At 31.2% G+C, this 21,392-nt stretch overlaps 2 protein-coding genes and 3 long non-coding RNA genes across 8 annotated transcripts; all 5 read right to left on the bottom strand.

Annotated features, from left to right (window-relative positions):
- Positions 1-535: 535 nt before the first annotated feature.
- LOC116406093 (major pollen allergen Lol p 11-like) lies at positions 536-1,664 on the bottom strand. The gene is made up of 2 exons (XM_031889797.1): positions 1,357-1,664; positions 536-1,228 (listed from the first exon to the last, which is right to left on the bottom strand). Exons 1-2 carry the CDS (start codon positions 1,514-1,516, stop codon positions 897-899), a joined length of 492 nt encoding a protein of 163 aa, XP_031745657.1. The 5' UTR covers positions 1,517-1,664; the 3' UTR covers positions 536-896.
- Positions 1,665-3,585: 1,921 nt separating this feature from the next.
- Positions 3,586-7,056, bottom strand: LOC116406091 (protein UPSTREAM OF FLC-like). 4 transcript variants are annotated; one of them, XM_031889791.1, is made up of 5 exons: positions 6,408-7,038; positions 6,271-6,340; positions 6,030-6,148; positions 4,822-5,402; positions 3,586-3,997 (listed from the first exon to the last, which is right to left on the bottom strand). In XM_031889791.1, exons 1-4 carry the CDS (start codon positions 6,574-6,576, stop codon positions 5,149-5,151), a joined length of 612 nt encoding a protein of 203 aa, XP_031745651.1. In that variant the 5' UTR covers positions 6,577-7,038; the 3' UTR covers positions 3,586-3,997; positions 4,822-5,148. The 4 variants fall into 4 exon arrangements, with proteins under 4 accessions (XP_031745651.1, XP_031745649.1, XP_031745652.1 ...); XM_031889789.1 differs by having other exon boundaries at positions 4,822-5,391; positions 6,030-6,340; positions 6,408-7,056; XM_031889792.1 differs by lacking the exon at positions 6,271-6,340 and having other exon boundaries at positions 4,822-5,391; positions 6,408-7,051.
- A 539-nt stretch (positions 7,057-7,595) lies between these two features.
- Positions 7,596-8,401, bottom strand: LOC116406123. The gene is made up of 2 exons (XR_004219160.1): positions 8,067-8,401; positions 7,596-7,834 (listed from the first exon to the last, which is right to left on the bottom strand). It is a non-coding gene; the product is annotated as an uncharacterized LOC116406123 (long non-coding RNA).
- Positions 8,402-13,800: 5,399 nt separating this feature from the next.
- LOC116406119 lies at positions 13,801-14,621 on the bottom strand. The gene is made up of 2 exons (XR_004219156.1): positions 14,287-14,621; positions 13,801-14,054 (listed from the first exon to the last, which is right to left on the bottom strand). It is a non-coding gene; the product is annotated as an uncharacterized LOC116406119 (long non-coding RNA).
- Positions 14,622-20,001: 5,380 nt separating this feature from the next.
- On the bottom strand, positions 20,002-20,837 carry LOC116406124. Its single transcript, XR_004219161.1, has 2 exons — positions 20,503-20,837; positions 20,002-20,269 (listed from the first exon to the last, which is right to left on the bottom strand). It is a non-coding gene; the product is annotated as an uncharacterized LOC116406124 (long non-coding RNA).
- Positions 20,838-21,392: the final 555 nt, after the last annotated feature.

The raw sequence follows: 21,392 nt of genomic DNA, 5'->3' as shown, positions 1-21,392 counted from the left end.
GTTCAGAAAAGACTAGGAGTTAAGAGGGCAGTTAGAAAGTGGTTAGAGGTATTCTTGCAATTCCTTGGAAGATAGGAAGGCAGAATAGAGAGAGAGACTTTCGAATTGAGATCTCCTCAATTCGATTTTCTTGTATTAATTTATGAATCTGAAGCAATAAAAGAAATTTGTTACGTGGTTCAATTTGGTGTTCTATCAAATTCCACCAAAAAATTCTATAATAGAAAAGTTCTCCTTATTTGGAAAGAGTTGAATTTTTTTTACTCCACATCTTAAAGAAAATTCTTTTAAAAGCTAGAAGACTCTTTTAGCTTCTGAAGCCGACCATCCCCTCTAACTTCAAGAACATCATGTGCTCTGCTTCCTCCAAATCAAGTATAGACGTTCAACCGAGAGAGAAACAGATGATCAAATTCTAGAGATGGAAGTATATCACGTCAAAGTAACATAAATACAACATCAACACAAGTTCAACTACACGAATTAAATTTCTCAAAAAATCTCGTGTGAATAACGTGAATTAAGGACAAGAAGATTTATGACCATACGAAGAAAAAAAAACTATTTATTGAATTTATATGCTTTGGACAATTTAAATACATAACCTCAAACTAAGTAAAACATTAAAAAGTAAATACTCGAGCTTTCAAGAAAATGCATGGAACTCAAGCTAATTTAACAAGAGGTTAATACATTATTATCATCATATCCATTTTCCAACAAGTAGTTAAAAAGAAGAAGAAGAAAGAAAACTATAGCGCAATGCATCAAAGAAATCAAACCCTGAAAAACCAATCCTTTGTAGTGAGCTTAACAACTTTATTTTTCTCAAATCACTATTTCTAATAGCTAGATATATATATATATTAGAAACCGTTAAGCGAAAGACAACGCTTTCACAACGACTCATCGAAGTCGAGATATTGTTTGAGAATTGTGGGGCAGAAAGCAAGAGGACGTCGGATCAGGAAGCCCATTGCATTTGCATAGCGGAAGATGCTAGTGAGGCCATTGTTGTTGGTGAGAATGACAGTAGCACTGTTTCGACCTACATCGGGACGGTTGCACCCAAGATGAGGACTACTCACAAGAACTACCTTACAACTCTCATCCTTGTGGTCTTCATACACATTGATTTTGTATTTTCCTTTAGAATCGGTAATAGCTTCTTTGGTGAACTTCAACACCCATGTGGCTCTATCTCTACACTCCAACCTCACTTTTGCACCTGTTTCATTTCATTGATTAATTTTCTAGTAAAACAATCGTCCATTTCATTACTTGTTATAAAAGAGAAGCATTACAAACAGAAATATAAAAGAAGCATTACAAACAGAGACATAAAAGAAGCATTACCAGAAATGGGAGTGGAGACGTTTGTCTCGAAACCACACCGACAAGTGTCGCAGTAGACACAACCATTGACGACGAAAAGCTGCGCGGAGGCAGGAAGGCCGTGAAGAAGCACGAGAAAACAAACACCAATCAATAACTTGAAAAGAGTAGAAGTAGGCATGATTAGGAAGAAGAATGAAAAGAAAGATTAAAGGGGGCAAGGTCTCAGATTTCCAATGGTTTATTCATATTTAAAAGGGGAGTTTTGAAGATTGGGAACTTGGATTTGTGTGAGACATTAATGTTACAACGTGCTCTTTCCCTTCTCTTCCGCATATTCTCACAACTTCTATTATTCATCACTTTTTCAACACTCACATGCCCCTTCTTTCATTTTTCTTTGTTTACAATCCAATGGAGGAATAGTCGGAGGTTGACTTTAAATTGAAGTGAGAGAAGTCCATGCTTTATCTACGGATCTTGTCCTCTCCTCCCCTTTTCACATTTTTTATTTTTCTATCCATCCAACAGTCGAGTTGAGATCTTCCAACTCTAAATGGCTGAGATTGTTTTGGGACAGGTATTTTAATTTCTGTAATATATATGCACTCCTTACTCCTTACTAACAACATTTTATCATAACGTCTTTCATCAACATTAATCAAACCATATACACTACTCCCATGGGTGTATTGATCTGAAATACTGAACTTGGCTTCATTCCTACTCAACTTGGTTCACTTGTTTGGTCGACTCTTAACATGGCCCTTGGGTTTATATATTTTCATATATGGTTTGAGACTTGCAAGATGAGGTTCACAATATAATTTTTGGAAGGTGCTTCAAAGGTTGATTTCAAACAAGTTACTGCAGTTATTATGTTTAATAAATTATTTGTGCCCTATTTGATAATTGTTTTTATATTTTCTTTCTTTTAAAAACTAAACTTATACACGCTTACACCATTCAATTTGTTTTGTTATTTAGGATTGATTTGATAACGTTCTTGTTTCTTCTTTTTTTATAACAAAAAATAAATCTATGTTTAAAAAAAAACAAATTTCGTTTTTTGAAAAAAAAATAAAAACATGAATTGTTCGATAATTATCGTTTCTTGTTTTTTGTGTTATTTTTCCTATTTTCACTTATTTTCTAGTTTAAATATAATTTAATTGTGTACAAATTAATATATATATATATATAAATAAAAGATAATTATAAAACATTGACATTATCAAATATTCATAAATCCCTCTTTGCAAAATTAATAACTTATAATATACTATAGTTTTTATTATGTCGTTCAAAATTATTTGGTTTGAGGTATTTTTTTTTTCATTTAATTCATTTATCTTTAATAATGTTAATTTAAATTAAGCTATATTATTATATAAATAGGGTGGTTGTAAAATATTAAAGAAAATTGAAATGATTATCTTACTAAAAAATTTATATAATATAAAATTCTAAGATATACTAAAAATAATAATTTTAAAATTTAAATAACATATAAATATGCATGTTAAAATCTATTTTAAAAATTAGATATAAAATTTAAAATTAAATAATAGGTTAATCTAAATATTAAAAGTTTAAGATTTAAAATTAAATAAACATACAATTATGAAATATTAAGTGAAGAAAAAAAATGGTTAATTTTTAAAAATAGAAGAATTGACAAATTATTTACTAAACATACAATTATGAAATATTAAGTGAAGAAAAAAAAATGGTTAATTTTTAAAAATAGAAGAATTGACAAATTATTTACTGTCAATAGCAAAATTTTAATCCAAATTTAATATGGATAACCAAAATTTTAACCAAAATCTAAAATATAAAAAAAAATAAAAATTGCTATAAAATGTAAATACTTTCTATTTTCTTCTATTTATGTAAATTCTCTAAAATAAAAACTAATTAAAAAATATTAAACATATATAAAAATTAATAAATAAAGAAAAAATAGAGATATTAAATGTATAAATATGAAAAATTAACCTATAATTACGAAAAATTAATAAAGAAAGAAAAGAAAATAAAACAAGTTAAGAAATAAAAAAACCATGAAAGTTGGAAATTGAACCTGTTAGTTTCTCTATTTTTGTATTTCTAGAAACGTATCTTGAATATTAGAAACAAGAAATAGAAATGGTTATCACACATGTATGTTTCTTAAAAAAATGAAAAGTAGAAATAAAAATTACTAAAAGAATCGTTTAAAGTATGTATCTAAAACTTAACTCAAAGTTAATGAAGAAAAATATAGAAGTATGTATACTGTAGTTGTTAGTAGTACATTATACATATAAACAGCAAACATTTAAACCCTTATACCTAAGATGTATTTGTCCCTTCAAATTTTTGTCACGAGATCACAAAATATGTAGTCAAGAAGCAAGCATTGTGCAAAACAAACAAACTCTTAGAAAACACAAAATTTGGAGCTCACCATAAAATTTTTAACTACAATCAAAACTTGAACAAAAGCAATGTGGGGGGTTTGCATGGAAGTGAGTTTCAAGGCTTCTTGGGTTGCTTTGATGAGGTTGAGGTCAATATCATGAGAGGAAGGCACCTTCCTTTGATCCCACCATTCTCATTCTCATTCTCTTCATCTTCATCTTCATCTTTTTTCTCTTCCAATTCTTCCCTTTTGCTCCTAAATATAAAATCTCATAATATTCTCAACATTTTCATAACTATTCAAATGGACAAATACTAAACAAACCTATATGATTGTGACATTTTGATAGTTATTATTATATAACAATTTTGGTACTCATCAATATCAATAATTTAGTTTTAGAAAATGTGATAGATTCTTTTGTTCTTTTTGTTTTTAATTTTTTTTAATGGTATGACTGTTTTATTAACGATGGTTGGATACACCGAATCTTATCATTCCCTCTCTTTTACACACTTGAAAATAATGTTGTTTGACACATTCCTATTTAGTGCTAGTCAAAATGCACGAAAGACTGGTGCCACTCGATTTTTTATCAAAGTCTTTTTTTTATATAGGTGATTTTCATGAATCACAAGGTTAAATTTAAAAACAATTACAAACTACATGTTTCTTTCAAAGTTTTTGACCTTGTAAAAAGTTAAATTAATTAAAAAAATTGTAAAAAAATGGACAAAATATTTATATTTTATAAAAAAATTAAGTGTAATTGATTTTAGTCCTAAATAATTTGGACTTTTTTACCAATTTTTTTTAAGAAAAACCCAAAAAATTAAGTAAACAAAGGAACTCATAGTTAAAAATAGTATCTACAGCCCAATTTTGCAAAATTAAAAGTCGAAAGCCAAAAAAAAAAAAAAAACCTTTTCAGCCTGAATAATAATGCAAAAAAAAAAGTAAGATTAATTTTCAAAACCAAAAATAAAATAATTAGGCAATGCTTAATAATTGCTGTATTTATCTAAAATTGTTTTTATAGGACTTTTATTGTATTAAAAAGAATGGAAAATCGTACTTACTTTTCTTCTTTATAGGAGTTGGACTTGTTGAGCATAGGTGGGATGACATGCCGATCTTCTCTAATGGACTCCACAATGGAGCCACTAAAATACTCCTTCTCCTCTCTCTGCAATTTCCCCAACCTCGGATTCTCTGACATATACTTTATCATTTCCTCTTCTCTCATCATATTTCCCCCATTTTACACACAACCCCTTTCCCTATCCCCTTCTCCGTTCTTCTCACGGTTTTCCCCTTCGAACCCACTGACCCACCACACCCTATAAACTGCATCAGAACCGAATTCCGACTCGGACCCGACTCGATCCCTAGTTCGTCGTCGTTATTCAAGGCAAACCGTTTCGAAGTGGAACATCGAGCCGACTCGGTCGGAGTCTGAGTTGTCCCGGGGGTTCCCCAGCGTTCTTATCGCCATCGTCGTATTCGTAATCTTCGTCTTCGTCGTATTCTAAATCGGAATGTGGGTGGTGGGGGAGTGGAGTGGGTGCGAGTTGCTGTTTCCGAGTTTTAGTTGGGAGGTTGGGTTCTTGAACCGGTTGCCTTGGGTTGTTGTTGGGTATGTGTACTTGCTGCAATTTTTCTGAGAAATAAATATAATATAAACTATTTTGAAATGAATTATGATACAGTATTTCCGTGACATCACAAATTGTTTTATAATTGGTAGCCCAAAATTTCATATTTTTTTAAATTTTTTTAATAACTTTATAAATTTGAATTTAATTTTTATAGCAAATAAAACTGTTCAAATATAATATTATTATAGTACAATCATGAGTTAAAAATTGAAAGACCTATTAAACATTATTTAAAAGCTTGACACATCATTCAAATTTCAGTTACTTTTAAAACACTTAACCAAAAGAAAAGAAGCTCATTAATGAGAATTCAAGAATCATGAACTCATTAATTCAAGAATAATTATGAATCTGCAAAATCTCTCTATGATGATGAGCATGTAATTTCATTTTGCCCATCATATTTCACCGATCAAATGTACACCATTCGTACACCCATGATCATACTAAAAGCAAGTTGAATTTAAATTATAACAAATTAAAATGGTGATTTCTCCCAATAATAATAATAATAAATAGTAATCTCTTCGCAATTAATTTTTAAATATATGTAAAGTTTGAATATTAAATTTAAACTGCAAAATCATTTATGAAGAAAATTATAGATAGATATAAAGACAAAAAATCACCACAGGAGGCATGAAGATCAACAAGTTGAGATGCCTTGAGAACGTATTCATAACCTTCAGCGGGATAAACCACGTCATTTTCCGACAAGTCGTTCCACACATATCCACTTTTATAGTTCCTAAAATAAACCAAACAATAAAAATAAAAAGAACCCTGAGACTCGCTAAACGACATGTCGTCTTACAGAACAGAGAACCCCCTGTTTTTATTTTTCCTCCTTTCTCTTTTTCATTTTTATACCTTTTACAGGACCAAGAATAGAGGAAAGGCATGGCGTTGCCCCTGAGAACAGCGAGCCGATCCAAAACATCTGTCGTCACATTGAATACGATGAGACCCAAAACGACGTGTCGTTCGAAATAGTAGAAGAAGCGTACCTTTGAGACGAAGAGGGTGGTTGGGGAAGAGAGGGATTTCGAGAAAATGGGGTTGTTCCAGACGGCCGTTTCTGGAGATATAGTAAAAAACTTGGGCTTTTTTCATCGGAGTGGGAGAGTCGCGGCGACGGTGGTGACGGTGGTGGTGGTCTCTGTCTTTCTCCTCCATGGTTATGGATGGGTGAGAGGGAGAGAGGTTGTCCAGTAGAAGAAGAAGAAGGAGAAGAGTATTAATATTTTACGGGAAAAAGATGGGATTTGGGGGAATTGGAAGAAGCTGAGGGTAATTGTAGAGAAGGGGAGAAGGCTCGGATCCCTATGAATGAGGGAGGAAGAAGTTAATTTTGAATCCAGAATCTACGGATGTGATTTTTTACATGCTTACATTACCTCTTACAAAACAAAGCAATTTGTACAAATCTATTCATTTTCTTTTTTATTTCAAACAATTATTATTATTATTATGTTATCGATAGTTTGATAAGTTCAAAAGGTGCAACAATAAAGTTAGTGGAGTTGATAGGAATCAAGAAAAGAGTCTAGTAATTAAGAAAAAAATAAATAAATCAAATAAGCTATATGAAGACTAGGGCCTTTAAAGGGACCATGAAAAAAACACAGTGAAACTTCTCCATAAGAAAAAGAAAAAAGAAAGTTAGATTTTCATTTATGTATTGTAAAAGTAATAATAAGAACGACATGAATAATAATGATAATAAATAAAAGAGTAAACTGGAGGGATGGCACCGTATAGTTGGTTTGTTTGGGGGTTGGGGAGGTAATAATTAAGAAAGGAGAGTAGGGTTTAGGGTAAAATGCGTTGGGTTTTGGTTACTTTCTTCACAACTTACTGCTTTTTATGAGAAGCTTTAAAAATTGGAATTGCCAAACCAAATGTCATGGGGTTTCCCCCTACGTCACCCTTTTAAACTCTTTTTTCTACATCACTTTTCTATCTTCAAACTCAAAACACTCACTTTCTCTCTATTTTTTTCCATTCAACATCAGTATCCACAAATTTTGATCTCAACAGTACCTAGTTATAAAGTCTACCCGGCATTTCAAACGTATTATAATCTGTCGGTTATAATAGTTTGTGTTTCAAATACAAATTATTATAGTCTCTGTTATTATAATCTACGTTTAGAAAATGAAAAATAGTGAAACAGGAGAATGAAGAATAGTGACATTTTATTGTTCTCGTTGTTGAAAATAATGACGAAAGAAGCACCCAACGACACATAAGGTACAACCTTTGTATAAAGAAACAACAAATTATATTGAATGAAGAAAATGAAAGGGAATTTAGATTTTCCTTTCTAAAATGTTAATTAATCAAATCATTTATAGTTGATCCCACCATTTTCCAGCTGTCAACTTTAAATTCCTGGTCAATTATCAAGCGCCTAGTTTGGACTTGAGTTTTTCTGCAGTACAAACACATAAAAAATCAAAATAACTCACACAAGAAAACAAAAAAAGATTAAAAGAAATAAAAGTTGGAAGAAATAAACAACTAAATTTAATTTTCGTTAAATTTTGACACATGAAATTTTTGCCTCGCAACTAAAACTGACCACACACAATAAAATTAACTATTGTCTTGATATAACAAAAAAATAAAAAAAAAACCATTTCTCCAGAGATTGAAGACAATACCAACAACTTCATTTTTCATGCAATCTTTATCACATATAGGATCACACAAATCGTTAGCAACGCCTTTTGTCGTGCATGTTTTCTTGCACGTTTCTACACATGATTTGTATTGAGGCTCTAGATTGGATATTTCGTTAAACAAAGTATTAGATTTCCTCTCAATCTCAGCATCCCTTTCAGCGGTCATTTGTGCCTTAGAGAATTGCAGTGATCCCACCACAACAATGGACATAAAGAAAACAATCGTAATGGTTTTTGCCATTTTTTAGTTTTATCTTTTAGTAATTAAGCCTACTTTTTTCCCTTATGGCTTTATCGTATGAGAAAACGAGGGAAGACCATTTTATAGCAATTTTCGTTGTTAAATTTAGATCATTGAGCGAAAAGTAGGTTTTTATCTCTCTATAAATATTTGTAACAAGTGGTGAATATTTGTTTGTTCTCTAAAAACCAGTTTTTGTTCCTTAATTAACACGTGAATAGAGGAAGAAATGGTAACGATAGCAAATAAAATGTCGGTGTTGACTAAATATGGTGTCTCAATTTAAAGGAGATCAATCAAAATAATGAAAACATATGTAGCTTAGATCGAGTGTGTAAACTCAAAGGTAAGGTTGACATTAATTTTATGGTTTCACGAACAAATAATTGATGTGGATAAATTAGCTTTACCAAACAATAAAATTATACTAATTATTTCGAAGCAGTCTTAATTATGTTGTAAAAAAACAGAAAAGAAAGAAAGAAAGAAAAAAGGCGTGGTTTAATAGAGAGTGCAACGAGTCAATTATATAGAATTTAAACACCCATGACAAAAATAATCATAAACATACCTCAAACCCCTATTTATTGAAGGCATTAATATGATTTAAATTTGACACAAAATAAAATACAAAAAAGTATCATTCCTCTTCTCAGCACTTCAAACACTCAACACACATACACACATATAGGCTGCAACATATAATTATTAACACAAAAACCCACAAACATTGTTTTATTTAAAAAGATAACTTTGGTTTTCAAGGAGCGACACCATGAAGCTTAGTTTATATCGGTCCCAATACAATGGACATCAATAATCGTGGCTTCTTTCGGTTTGAAGTCAATGAGTTTTAAGCAAATTTGGCAAATTAACTTGGATTTGAATTTTATAGCGATATCAAATTCTTTTAGAATATCATCCCCTAAAATCATGACTAACATAAATTCAATATTTTCAAATTATTTATAGTCATCAATATTTATTTTATGAGTTGAATTGAAAATTTGCGTTGAAATATCTCCAAATTTTGAATTTAGAATTATATTCATCCCTAAAATCGTGCATTTAACATAATAACAACTTGAAATTAAGATTTTTATGGGACGTTGTTTTTTTAATTACATTAATATTTTATTTTATTTTCATTTGGCAGGATATTTCTGGGTTTGCCTACGACTTTCTTTTACGGTTGAGTTGCTTTTCTTTTACTGTTATTATTTAGCGTTATGTGTCATGGCACTACAACGTGTGAAGACTACGTTCGATGGAAGATGGATCGGATCTTTCCAATATATTGACTACCACGTGGTTGATGTAAATGTTCCATGTTCATCTTCGTATTAAGAATTTAAACAATGCATTCAAGGTAGAATTTTTCCATCTTCAGATCTTTCTGTATATCGGTTGACTCTTTATTTAGTACGGATGCAACAATTCAAACCTTGGCTTGTTCGAATTGTTGAAGAAATAGACATGTATTGGCTTAAATATGTTGGTTTTTTCGAATTTTTCCAATAATGATTTAGTGGTTGTCGCCACGTGCCCGAGATGACGTGGAGCGACCGATGTCCTCAAAAGAGTTAGTGTTTTTTTTTAAAAAAAAAACAGTCGCCACCAATCTTTTTTACGGTGTGATTGGACATCAAAATAAAGTAAACAATTTTAAAAATATGGTCTGCGTAAAATAGAGATGAGTTCAGGAGTCATTTGTGTGTGAGGAAGGTATTAGCACCCCACAACACCCATTTAGAAAACGGTGGGCAAATTTCAAATCTCGAATTGAAAATAATTTTTTATTTATTTTAAAACTAATGTCTTATTTTACCCCTCATTACTCCAATATTTAAGCAATGATCTCATAAAATAAGTGGAATAATATTCCCTTAATTAGTCGGTATATTGAAGGAAACTTCTCACCTTAAGAAAAAGAAAAATTATTACAATTTCTCAAAGTATATCATGGGCTAGTTTTCGAATAAAGATTTTTTTTTTAAATATTGATTAAATCCATTTTTTCTTGAGATCAAATTTCAGACTCCCAAAGATATTGATCCCTCACCTTAAGAATTCTAGGAAATCGGACTCCAAAATTTACTAGATTCCTTCTTAGTATTTTTCTGTTAGCGAAATAAAAGTGTGTTGCTAAAAAAATTGATTAGGATGACTTATGAAGTATAAATTTATATTTTAAACTTTTTTCTAAAAATAAATTAAAAATGATAGTTTCAAAGTAAAAATTTATAAACGGCTAAAGAAGAAAATTTAAGAAATGATTCAAAATTAGGTCAATAGGAAATAATGCGCAATGAAATCAAATGTATTATACAACGAATTAAGCAAGTAAGATAAGATTTTGTTTTTTAAAAAAATATTGGGAATCAAATCTTGGACTCCCAAAGAAACGATTCTCTCACCTCAAGAATATTGAAATAACGAATTCCAGATAATTTTAATTGCATCGTCGAATTTCTTTTAGAATGGTAAAATGTAAAGATAAATATGATGTAAGAAAAAAGAACAATTAACTGATATAAAATACCGTGGCAATATTGGTAAGCATAAAAGAAATATTCATGAATTTAATATTACATGATAATAAATATTGTGCATGCAAGAAAAATATGTTAAAATAAATAAGAAAATAAATAAAAACCATCACCAACCAAAAAAGGATAGAAGAAAGAAAGGAAAGTTTTTAAAAAAAAATTAAAAATGATAGTTTCAAAGTAAAAATTTATTAAAACTGTCAAGTATAACAAAACTGCAGGGGTCAAGTAAGGTTGTTTTTGTAGTAGTGCCATTACATTTTAATGTTAGATTTGAATTTTGGAAGAGGTCAAGCTGCTGTCTAGCCCGCTCGAATTGAAATAGTGTTTGAGAAAGCTTTGGATATATTTTGTTGAGTTTTTGCAAGTACGTAAGGTTGTATTTAATCCCTATCAATTGTTGGTTTCAAATTGTGGATGCTCAATTTGTTTTGGATGTTAGGGTTGAGTTTCAAGGGACTAAAAACCATATTGTCCTACGGTTTAAAAGCGTAAATTTATGGTGCCTTCAATTGTGATACTTAATTGGAGTTGGAAGTGACTTTTCGACTTAAGGTTGGCTTAAGTTGCGGGTACCCCCATTGTGTAAAAATTTTGTATTTGAAGGCTTGAGGGATGTAGGATAAAATCTATGCTAAAAATAAGGCATCTTGGGAGTAGTTCAATTTGAGGAGTGGAGGATCAGGGTCACTGAAACATAAAATAGATTGAGTTGATATTATAGAACGCTTTGGGGATAGTTATGTCATGATCTGAACATGTGAGGATAACTTAGTGGCCTCATAAATCATTGTTTTCCTATCAAACTGAAGTAGGGAAAGCTTATGATCCTGGAGAATTTAGTCGTTGACTGGGAGTGGGTTATTTTCAAGTATTTTCTTATTAATCTATGTATGCTATTATAGTATGCCATGATTTCAAAAAATTCCAATATGAGTGTTTCTTGAACTACATGTTAGAAATAATTTTAAAATATGACTTTTGGTTTCCATGTACTATTATATTTTGGAGTGAACCCGAACTTATTAATCATGATTTAAATGACAACTGGTTTAAAAGGATACCCCTTGATCTGTAATTAAACTTGGATGGTTTGAATGGCCTCTTCTAAAAGTATGTGTCTGATCTTTCAGGACTGAAAACGACTTTACGAAAATGTATTTCTGACCATGATTGACTTTTAAACATGAAATATGTGATCTTAATGAATGTTGGTGATTTACCCATAAGTTATGCAAATGTGTTTTGGTAGCGCCACACCTATGGTTGTTAGGGGATTTCAAGGCTGAAAGAGGTCGTGGCCAGAGATTCAGGAGCCTGAGAATAGGTGAGGACGTGGATGAAGGATTGTGATTGGCTTCTAGCCTAGCTCAACCCACATGATGGATGGCTCTATGTGCACATAGGAGCGTAGATATGGCGGTTGCTACTGCGGTAGGTACTAAGTATGCATGAGCTCAGTTTGACCACGTGTTTTCCTGTCGATATGGATCGCGTGTGACCTATTCTCGACCGTGTATTTAGTATTCTATCATGCTTGGATTGGATGCAGGTTGCTACTGTGGCAGATACTAAATATGCGTGAGCTTAGTCTAGTCGCGTGTTTATTTGTGGATATGGATATCGTGTGAGCTATTATCGGTCGTGTATTTAGTATTCTACCATGGTTGGTTGGATGGATGTCGCTATTGTGGCAAGTACTAAATGTACTCGAGCTTGTTTTGCCACGTGATTTTTCTTGATCGTTTGCGAGCTATTATTATCTCGACCGTATATTTAGGCGCTCTGCTATGGCCGACCCTCATATGGTACTGGTTTGTTGGCAAATACTTGCGATTTATCGTAATATGTGATAGTGACGTTTCAATTATTAATTCATTATCGATTCCTTATTTAAACAGTTGTTAGAGTATGTTTACGAGCTTTAATTCTAAAAGAAATAGAGAAAAACAGTTTCAATGTATATACTTAAGTTTTATATATATTGCAGCATGGGGTGGTTAGAAGTAGCGATTGTAACATTATGGCATGTATTTGAGAGATCTCTTAGTGGACTGTAATTCCTCTGTAACTAAATTCCTTGTTTGGATATAAACTCTTATTGAGACTCTAGACTAGCTTGGATGAGTGTGTATGAGACGCACTCAATGCGGTTATGAGTCTGAAGATTATAATTAAGTATAGAATTCTCTTTTAAACTCTTTTATCACTTTCTCTACCTTCAATGTCAAACCACTCACTTTCTCTCTCATTCCTCTCTATTTTTCCCATTCACCATCAGTATATACCCACAAACAAGCTCTAATTTACAGTGTTAAAATAATTTAATTTTGATTAATGAATTCATTTTAAAACAAAAACATGAAAATCAAATCTAAAATATAAACAAACCTCTGCTCCTTCATTGTCCGCCATTAACTCATCTTCTTCTAAATTCCTCTTAGCATTTGATCCTAATATATTATTGAAGAGATGTCTTGTTTGATGATACATTTTTTTTGCAAAACCCCCATTGAATAAACTAATGAATTCTTAACCCTACCTGTTCAATTTTTTCTAAATTTCTCCCTTCATATATTCCTCACCAATTTCCTAATTTTCTCAACCCATCTCCTCCTCTCCATTTTCTCTTCTTTTTTTTTCCCATCGAAACACAATTTTTCTCTTGACAATCTGAAATACCAATTCAAAATAAACTTATCTCATAATTGTAATTATAAAAAAAGCAATAAAACATATCTATAACCACAAACTTCATCTCTTTTATAATATATCAAAAACTATCGAGGGAGATTGACCAAACACACATGTGACAAAACTGCTCGCAACTTGAATAATAATGTGATATATTCACAAAATTTCTTCTACACGGTAGGATTATATGATAAATGTAAAACGCATAAATAATTATGTGAATAAACACAAAAGGCGTAAATAAACTTTATTGATCTCGTTGTTGAAAATAATGACGAAAGAAGCACCCAACGACACATAAGGTAGAACCTTTGTATAAAGAAACAACAAATTATATTGAATGAAGAAAATGAAAGGGAATTTAGATTTTCCTTTCTAAAATGTTAATTAATCAAATCATTTATAGTTGATCCCACCATTTTCCAGCTGTCAACTTTAAATTCCTGGTCAATTATCAAGCGCCTAGTTTGGACTTGAGTTTTTCTGCAGTACAAACACATAAAAAATCAAAATAACTCACACAAGAAAACAAAAAAAGATTAAAAGAAATAAAAGTTGGAAGAAATAAACAACTAAATTTAATTTTCGTTAAATTTTGACACATGAAATTTTTGCCTCGCAACTAAAACTGACCACACACAATAAAATTAACTATTGTCTTGATATAACAAAAAAAAAAAAAAAAAACCATTTCTCCAGAGATTGAAGACAATACCAACAACTTCATTTTTCATGCAATCTTTATCACATATAGGATCACACAAATCGTTAGCAACGCCTTTTGTCGTGCATGTTTTCTTGCACGTTTCTACACATGATTTGTATTGAGGCTCTAGATTGGATATTTCGTTAAACAAAGTATTAGATTTCCTCTCAATCTCAGCATCCCTTTCAGCGGTCATGTGTGCCTTAGAGAATTGCAGTGATCCCACCACAACAATGGACATAAAGAAAACAATCGTAATGGTTTTTGCCATTTTTTAGTTTTATCTTTTAGTAATTAAGCCTACTTTTTTCCCTTATGGCTTTATCGTATGAGAAAACGAGGGAAGACCATTTTATAGCAATTTTCGTTGTTAAATTTAGATCATTGAGCGAAAAGTAGGTTTTTATCTCTCTATAAATATTTGTAACAAGTGGTGAATATTTGTTTGTTCTCTAAAAACCAGTTTTTGTTCCTTAATTAACACGTGAATAGAGGAAGAAATGGTAACGATAGCAAATAAAATGTCGGTGTTGACTAAATATGGTGTCTCAATTTAAAGGAGATCAATCAAAATAATGAAAACATATGTAGCTTAGATCGAGTGTGTAAACTCAAAGGTAAGGTTGACATTAATTTTATGGTTTCACGAACAAATAATTGATGTGGATAAATTAGCTTTACCAAACAATAAAATTATACTAATTATTTCGAAGCAGTCTTAATTATGTTGTAAAAAAACAGAAAAGAAAGAAAGAAAGAAAAAAGGCGTGGTTTAATAGAGAGTGCAACGAGTCAATTATATAGAATTTAAACACCCATGACAAAAATAATCATAAACATACCTCAAACCCCCTATTTATTGAAGGCATTAATATGATTTAAATTTGACACAAAATAAAATACAAAAAAGTATCATTCCTCTTCTCAGCACTTCAAACACTCAACACACATACACACATATAGGCTGCAACATATAATTATTAACACAAAAACCCACAAACATTGTTTTATTTAAAAAGATAACTTTGGTTTTCAAGGAGCGACACCATGAAGCTTAGTTTATATCGGTCCCAATACAATGGACATCAATAATCGTGGCTTCTTTCGGTTTGAAGTCAATGAGTTTTAAGCAAATTTGGCAAATTAACTTGGATTTGAATTTTATAGCGATATCAAATTCTTTTAGAATATCATCCCCTAAAATCATGACTAACATAAATTCAATATTTTCAAATTATTTATAGTCATCAATATTTATTTTATGAGTTGAATTGAAAATTTGCGTTGAAATATCTCCAAATTTTGAATTTAGAATTATATTCATCCCTAAAATCGTGCATTTAACATAATAACAACTTGAAATTAAGATTTTTATGGGACGTTGTTTTTTTAATTACATTAATATTTAATTTTATTTTCATTTGGCAGGATATTTCTGGGTTTGCCTACGACTTTCTTTTACGGTTGAGTTGCTTTTCTTTTACTGTTATCATTTAGCGTTATGTGTCATGGCACTACAACGTGTGAAGACTACGTTCGATGGAAGATGGATTGGAATTTTCCAATATATTGACTACCACGTGGTTGATGTAAATGTTCCATGTTCATCTTCGTATTAAGAATTTATACAATGCATTCAAGGTAGACTTTTCCAATCTTCAGATCTTTCTGTATATCGGTTGACTCTTTATTTAGTACGGATGCAACAATTCAAACCTTGGCTTGTTCGAATTGTTGAAGAAATAGACCTGTATTGGCTTAAATATGTTGGTTTTTTCGAATTTTTCCAATAATGATTTAGTGGTTGTCGCCACGTGCCCGAGATGACGTGGAGCGACCGATGTCCTCAAAAGAGTTAGTGTTTTTTTAAAAAAGAAAAACAGTCGCCACCAATCTTTTTTACGGTGTGATTGGACATCAAAATAAAGTAAACAGTTTTAAAAATATGGTCTGCGAAAAATAGAGATGAGTTCGGGAGTCATTTGTGTGTGAGGAAGGTATTAGCACCCCACAACACCCATTTAGAAAACGGTGGGCAAATTTCAAATCTCGAATTGAAAATAATTTTTTATTTATTTAAAACTAATGTCTTATTTTACCCCTCATTACTCCAATATTTAAGCAATGATCTCATAAAATAAGTGGAATAATATTCCCTTAATTAGTCGGTATATTGAAGGAAACTTCTCACCTTAAGAAAAAGAAAAATTATTACAATTTCTCAAAGTATATCATGGGCTAGTCTTCGAATAAAGATTTTTTTTAAAATATTGATTAAATCCATTTTTTCTTGAGATCAAATTTCAGACTCCCAAAGATATTGATCCCTCACCTTAAGAATTCTAGGAAATCGGACTCCCAAATTTCCTAGATTCCTTCATAGTATTTTTCTGTTAGCGAAATAAAAGTGTGTTGCTAAAAAAATTGATTAGGATGACTTATGAAGTATAAATTTATATTTTAAACTTTTTTCTAAAAATAAATTAAAAAGGATAGTTTCAAAGTAAAAATTTATAAACGGCTAAAGAAGAAAATTTAAGAAATGATTCAAAATTAGGTCAATAGGAAATAATGCGCAATGAAATCAAATGTATTATACAACGAATTAAGCAAGTAAGATAAGATTTTGTTTTTTAAAAAAATATTGGGAATCAAATCTTGGACTCCCAAAGAAACGATTCCCTCACCTCAAGAATTTAGAAATAACGAATTCCAGATATTTTTAATTGCATCGTCGAATTTCTTTTAGAATGGTAAAATGTAAAGATAAATATGATGTAAGAAAAAAGAACAATTAACTGATATAAAATACCGTGGCAATATTGGAAAGCATAAAAGAAATATTCATGAATTTAATATTACATGATAATAAATATTGTGCATGCAAGAAAAATATGTTAAAATAAATAAGAAAAAAAATAAAAACCATCACCAACCAAAAAAGGATAGAAGAAAGAAAGGAAAGTTTTTTAAAAAAATTAAAAATGATAGTTTCAAAGTAAAAATTTATTAAAACTGTCAAGTATAACAAAACTGCAGGGGTCAAGTAAGGTTGTTTTTGTAGTAGTGCCATTACATTTTAATGTCAAATTTGAATTTTGGAAGAGGTCAAGCCGCTGTCTAGCCCACTTGAATTGAAATAGTGTTTGAGAAAGCTTTGGATCAATTTTGTTGAGATTTTGCAAGTACGTAAGATTGTATTTAATCCCTATCAATTGTTGGTTTCAAATTGTGGATGCTCAATTTGTTTTGGATGTTAGGGTTGAGTTTCAAGGGACTAAAAACCATATTGTCCTACGGTTTAAAAGCGTAAATTTATGGCGCCTTCAATTGTGATACTTAATTGGAGTTGGAAGTGACTTTTCGACTTAAGGTTGGCTTAAGTTGCGGGTACCCCCATTGTGTAAAAATTTTGTATTTGAAGGCTTGAGGGATGTAGGATAAAATCTATGCTAAACATAAGGCATCTTGGGAGTAGTTCAATTTGAGGAGTGGAGGATCAGGGTCACTGAAACATAAAATAGCTTGAGTTGATATTATAGAACGCTTTGGGGATAGTTATGTCATGATCTGAACATGTGAGGATAACTTAGTGGCCTCATAAATCATTGTTTTCATATCAATCTGAAGTAGGGAAAGCTTATGATCGTGGAGAATTTAGTCGTTGACTGGGAGTGGGTTATTTTCAAGTATTTTCTTATTAATCTATGTATGCTATTATAATATGCCATGATTTCAAAAAATTCCAATATGAGTGTTTCTTGAACTACATGTTAGAAATAATTTTAAAATATGACTTTTGGTTTCCATGTACTCTTATATTTTGGAGCGAACCCGAACTTATTAATCATGATTTAAATGACAACTGGTTTAAAAGGATACCCCTTGATCTGTAATTAAACTTGGATGGTTTGAATGGCCTCTTCTAAAAGTATGTGTCTGATCTTTCAGGACTGAAAACAACTTTACGAAAATGTATTTCTGACCATGATTGACTTTTAAACATGAAATATGTGATCTTAATGAATGTTGGTGATTTACCCATAAGTTATGCAAATGTGTTTTGGTAGCGCCACACCTATGGTTGTTAGGGGATTTCAAGGCTGAAAGAGGTCGTGGCCAGAGATTCAGGAGCCTGAGAATAGGTGAGGACGTGGATGAAGGATTGTGATTGGCTTCTAGCCTAGCTCAACCCACATGATGGATGGCTCTATGTGCACATAGGAGCGTAGATATGGGGGTTGCTACTACGGTAGGTACTAAGTATGCATGAGCTCAGTTTGACCACGTGTTTTCCTGTCGATATGGATCGCGTGTGAACTATTCTCGACCGTGTATTTAGTATTCTATCATGCTTGGATTGGATGCAGGTTGCTACTGTGGCAGATACTAAATATGCGTGAGCTTAGTCTAGTCGCGTGTTTATTTGTGGATATGGATATCGTGTGAGCTATTATCGGTCGTGTATTTAGTATTCTACCATGGTGGTTGGATGGATGTCGCTATTGTGGCAAGTACTAAATGTACTCGAGCTTGTTTTGCCACGTGATTTTCTTGATCGTTTGCGAGCTATTATTATCTCGACCGTATATTTAGGCGCTCTGCTATGGCCGACCCTCATATGGTACTGGTTTGTTGGCAAATACTTGCGATTTATCGTAATATGTGATAGTGACGTTTCAATTATTAATTCATTATCGATTCCTTATTTAAACAGTTGTTAGAGTATGTTTACGAGCTTTAATTCTAAAAGAAATAGAGAAAAACAGTTTCAATGTATATACTTAAGTTTTATATATATTGGAGCATGGGGTGGTTAGAAGTAGCGATTGTAACATTATGGCATGTATTTGAGAGATCTCTTAGTGGACTGTAATTCCTCTGTAACTAAATTCCTTGTTTGGATATAAACTCTTATTGAGACTCTAGACTAGCTTGGATGAGTGTGTATGAGACGCACTCAATGCGGTTATGAGTCTGAAGATTATAATTAAGTATAGAATTCTCTTTTAAACTCTTTTATCACTTTCTCTACCTTCAATGTCAAACCACTCACTTTCTCTCTCATTCCTCTCTATTTTTCCCATTCACCATCAGTATATACCCACAAACAAGCTCTAATTTACAGTGTTAAAATAATTTAATTTTGATTAATGAATTCATTTTAAAAGAAAAACATGAAAATCAAATCTAAAATATAAACAAACCTCTGCTCCTTCATTGTCCGCCATTAACTCATCTTCTTCTAAATTCCTCTTAGCATTTGATCCTAATATATTATTGAAGAGATGTCTTGTTTGATGATACATTTTTTTACAAAACCCCCAATAAATAAACTAATGAATTCTTAACGCTACCTGTTCAATTTTTTCTAAATTTCTCCCTTCATATATTCCTCACCAATTTCCTAATTTTCTCAACCCATCTCCTCCTCTCCATTTTCTCTTCTTTTTTTTTCCATCGAAACACAATTTTTCTCTTGACAATCTGAAATACCAATTCAAAATAAACTTATCTCATAATTGTAATTATAAAAAAAAGCAATAAAACATATCTATAACCACAAACTTCATCTCTTTTATAATATATCAAAAACTATCGAGGGAGATTGACCAAACACACATGTGACAAAACTGCTCGCAACTTTAATAATAATGTGATATATTCACAAAATTTCTTCTACACGGTAGGATTATATGATAAATGTAAAACGCATAAATAATTATGTGAATAAACACAAAAGGCGTAAATAAACTTTATTGATCTCGTTGTTGAAAATAATGACGAAAGAAGCACCCAACGACACATAAGGTACAACCTTTGTATAAAGAAACAACAAATTATATTGAATGAAGAAAATGAAAGGGAATTTAGATTTTCCTTTCTAAAATGTTAATTAATCAAATCATTTATAGTTGATCCCACCATTTTCCAGCTGTCAACTTTAAATTCCTGGTCAATTATCAAGCGCCTAGTTTGGACTTGAGTTTTTCTGCAGTACAAACACATAAAAAATCAAAAATCTCACACAAGAAAACAAAAAAAGATTAAAAGAAATAAAAGTTGGAAGAAATAAACAACTAAATTTAATTTTCGTTAAATTTTGACACATGAAATTTTTGCCTCGCAACTAAAACTGACCACACACAATAAAATTAACTATTGTCTTGATATAACAAAAAAAAAAAAAAAAAAAACCATTTCTCCAGAGATTGAAGACAATACCAACAACTTCATTTTTCATGCAATCTTTATCACATATAGGATCACACAAATCGTTAGCAACGCCTTTTGTCGTGCATGTTTTCTTGCACGTTTCTACACATGATTTGTATTGAGGCTCTAGATTGGATATTTCGTTAAACAAAGTATTAGATTTCCTCTCAATCTCAGCATCCCTTTCAGCGGTCATGTGTGCCTTAGAGAATTGCAGTGATCCCACCACAACAATGGACATAAAGAAAACAATCGTAATGGTTTTTGCCATTTTTTAGTTTTATCTTTTAGTAATTAAGCCTACTTTTTTCCCTTATGGCTTTATCGTATGAGAAAACGAGGGAAGACCATTTTATAGCAATTTTCGTTGTTAAATTTAGATCATTGAGCGAAAAGTAGGTTTTTATCTCTCTATAAATATTTGTAACAAGTGGTGAATATTTGTTTGTTCTCTAAAAACCAGTTTTTGTTCCTTAATTAACACGTGAATAGAGGAAGAAATGGTAACGATAGCAAATAAAATGTCGGTGTTGACTAAATATGGTGTCTCAATTTAAAGGAGATCAATCAAAATAATGAAAACATATGTAGCTTAGATCGAGTGTGTAAACTCAAAGGTAAGGTTGACATTAATTTTATGGTTTCACGAACAAATAATTGATGTGGATAAATTAGCTTTACCAAACAATAAAATTATACTAATTATTTCGAAGCAGTCTTAATTATGTTGTAAAAAAACAGAAAAGAAAGAAAGAAAGAAAAAAGGCGTTGTTTAATAGAGAGTGCAACGAGTCAATTATATAGAATTTAAACACCCATGACAAAAATAATCATAAACATACCTCAAACCCCCTATTTATTGAAGGCATTAATATGATTTAAATTTGACACAAAATAAA

The sequence above is a fragment of the Cucumis sativus genome, unplaced genomic scaffold (assembly GCF_000004075.3).
Source record: "Cucumis sativus cultivar 9930 unplaced genomic scaffold, Cucumber_9930_V3 scaffold66, whole genome shotgun sequence".
Lineage (NCBI taxonomy): Eukaryota > Viridiplantae > Streptophyta > Magnoliopsida > Cucurbitales > Cucurbitaceae > Cucumis > Cucumis sativus.
The sequence above is the reverse complement of the archived record's forward strand: the minus strand, read 5'-3'. Positions and strand labels throughout refer to the sequence as shown.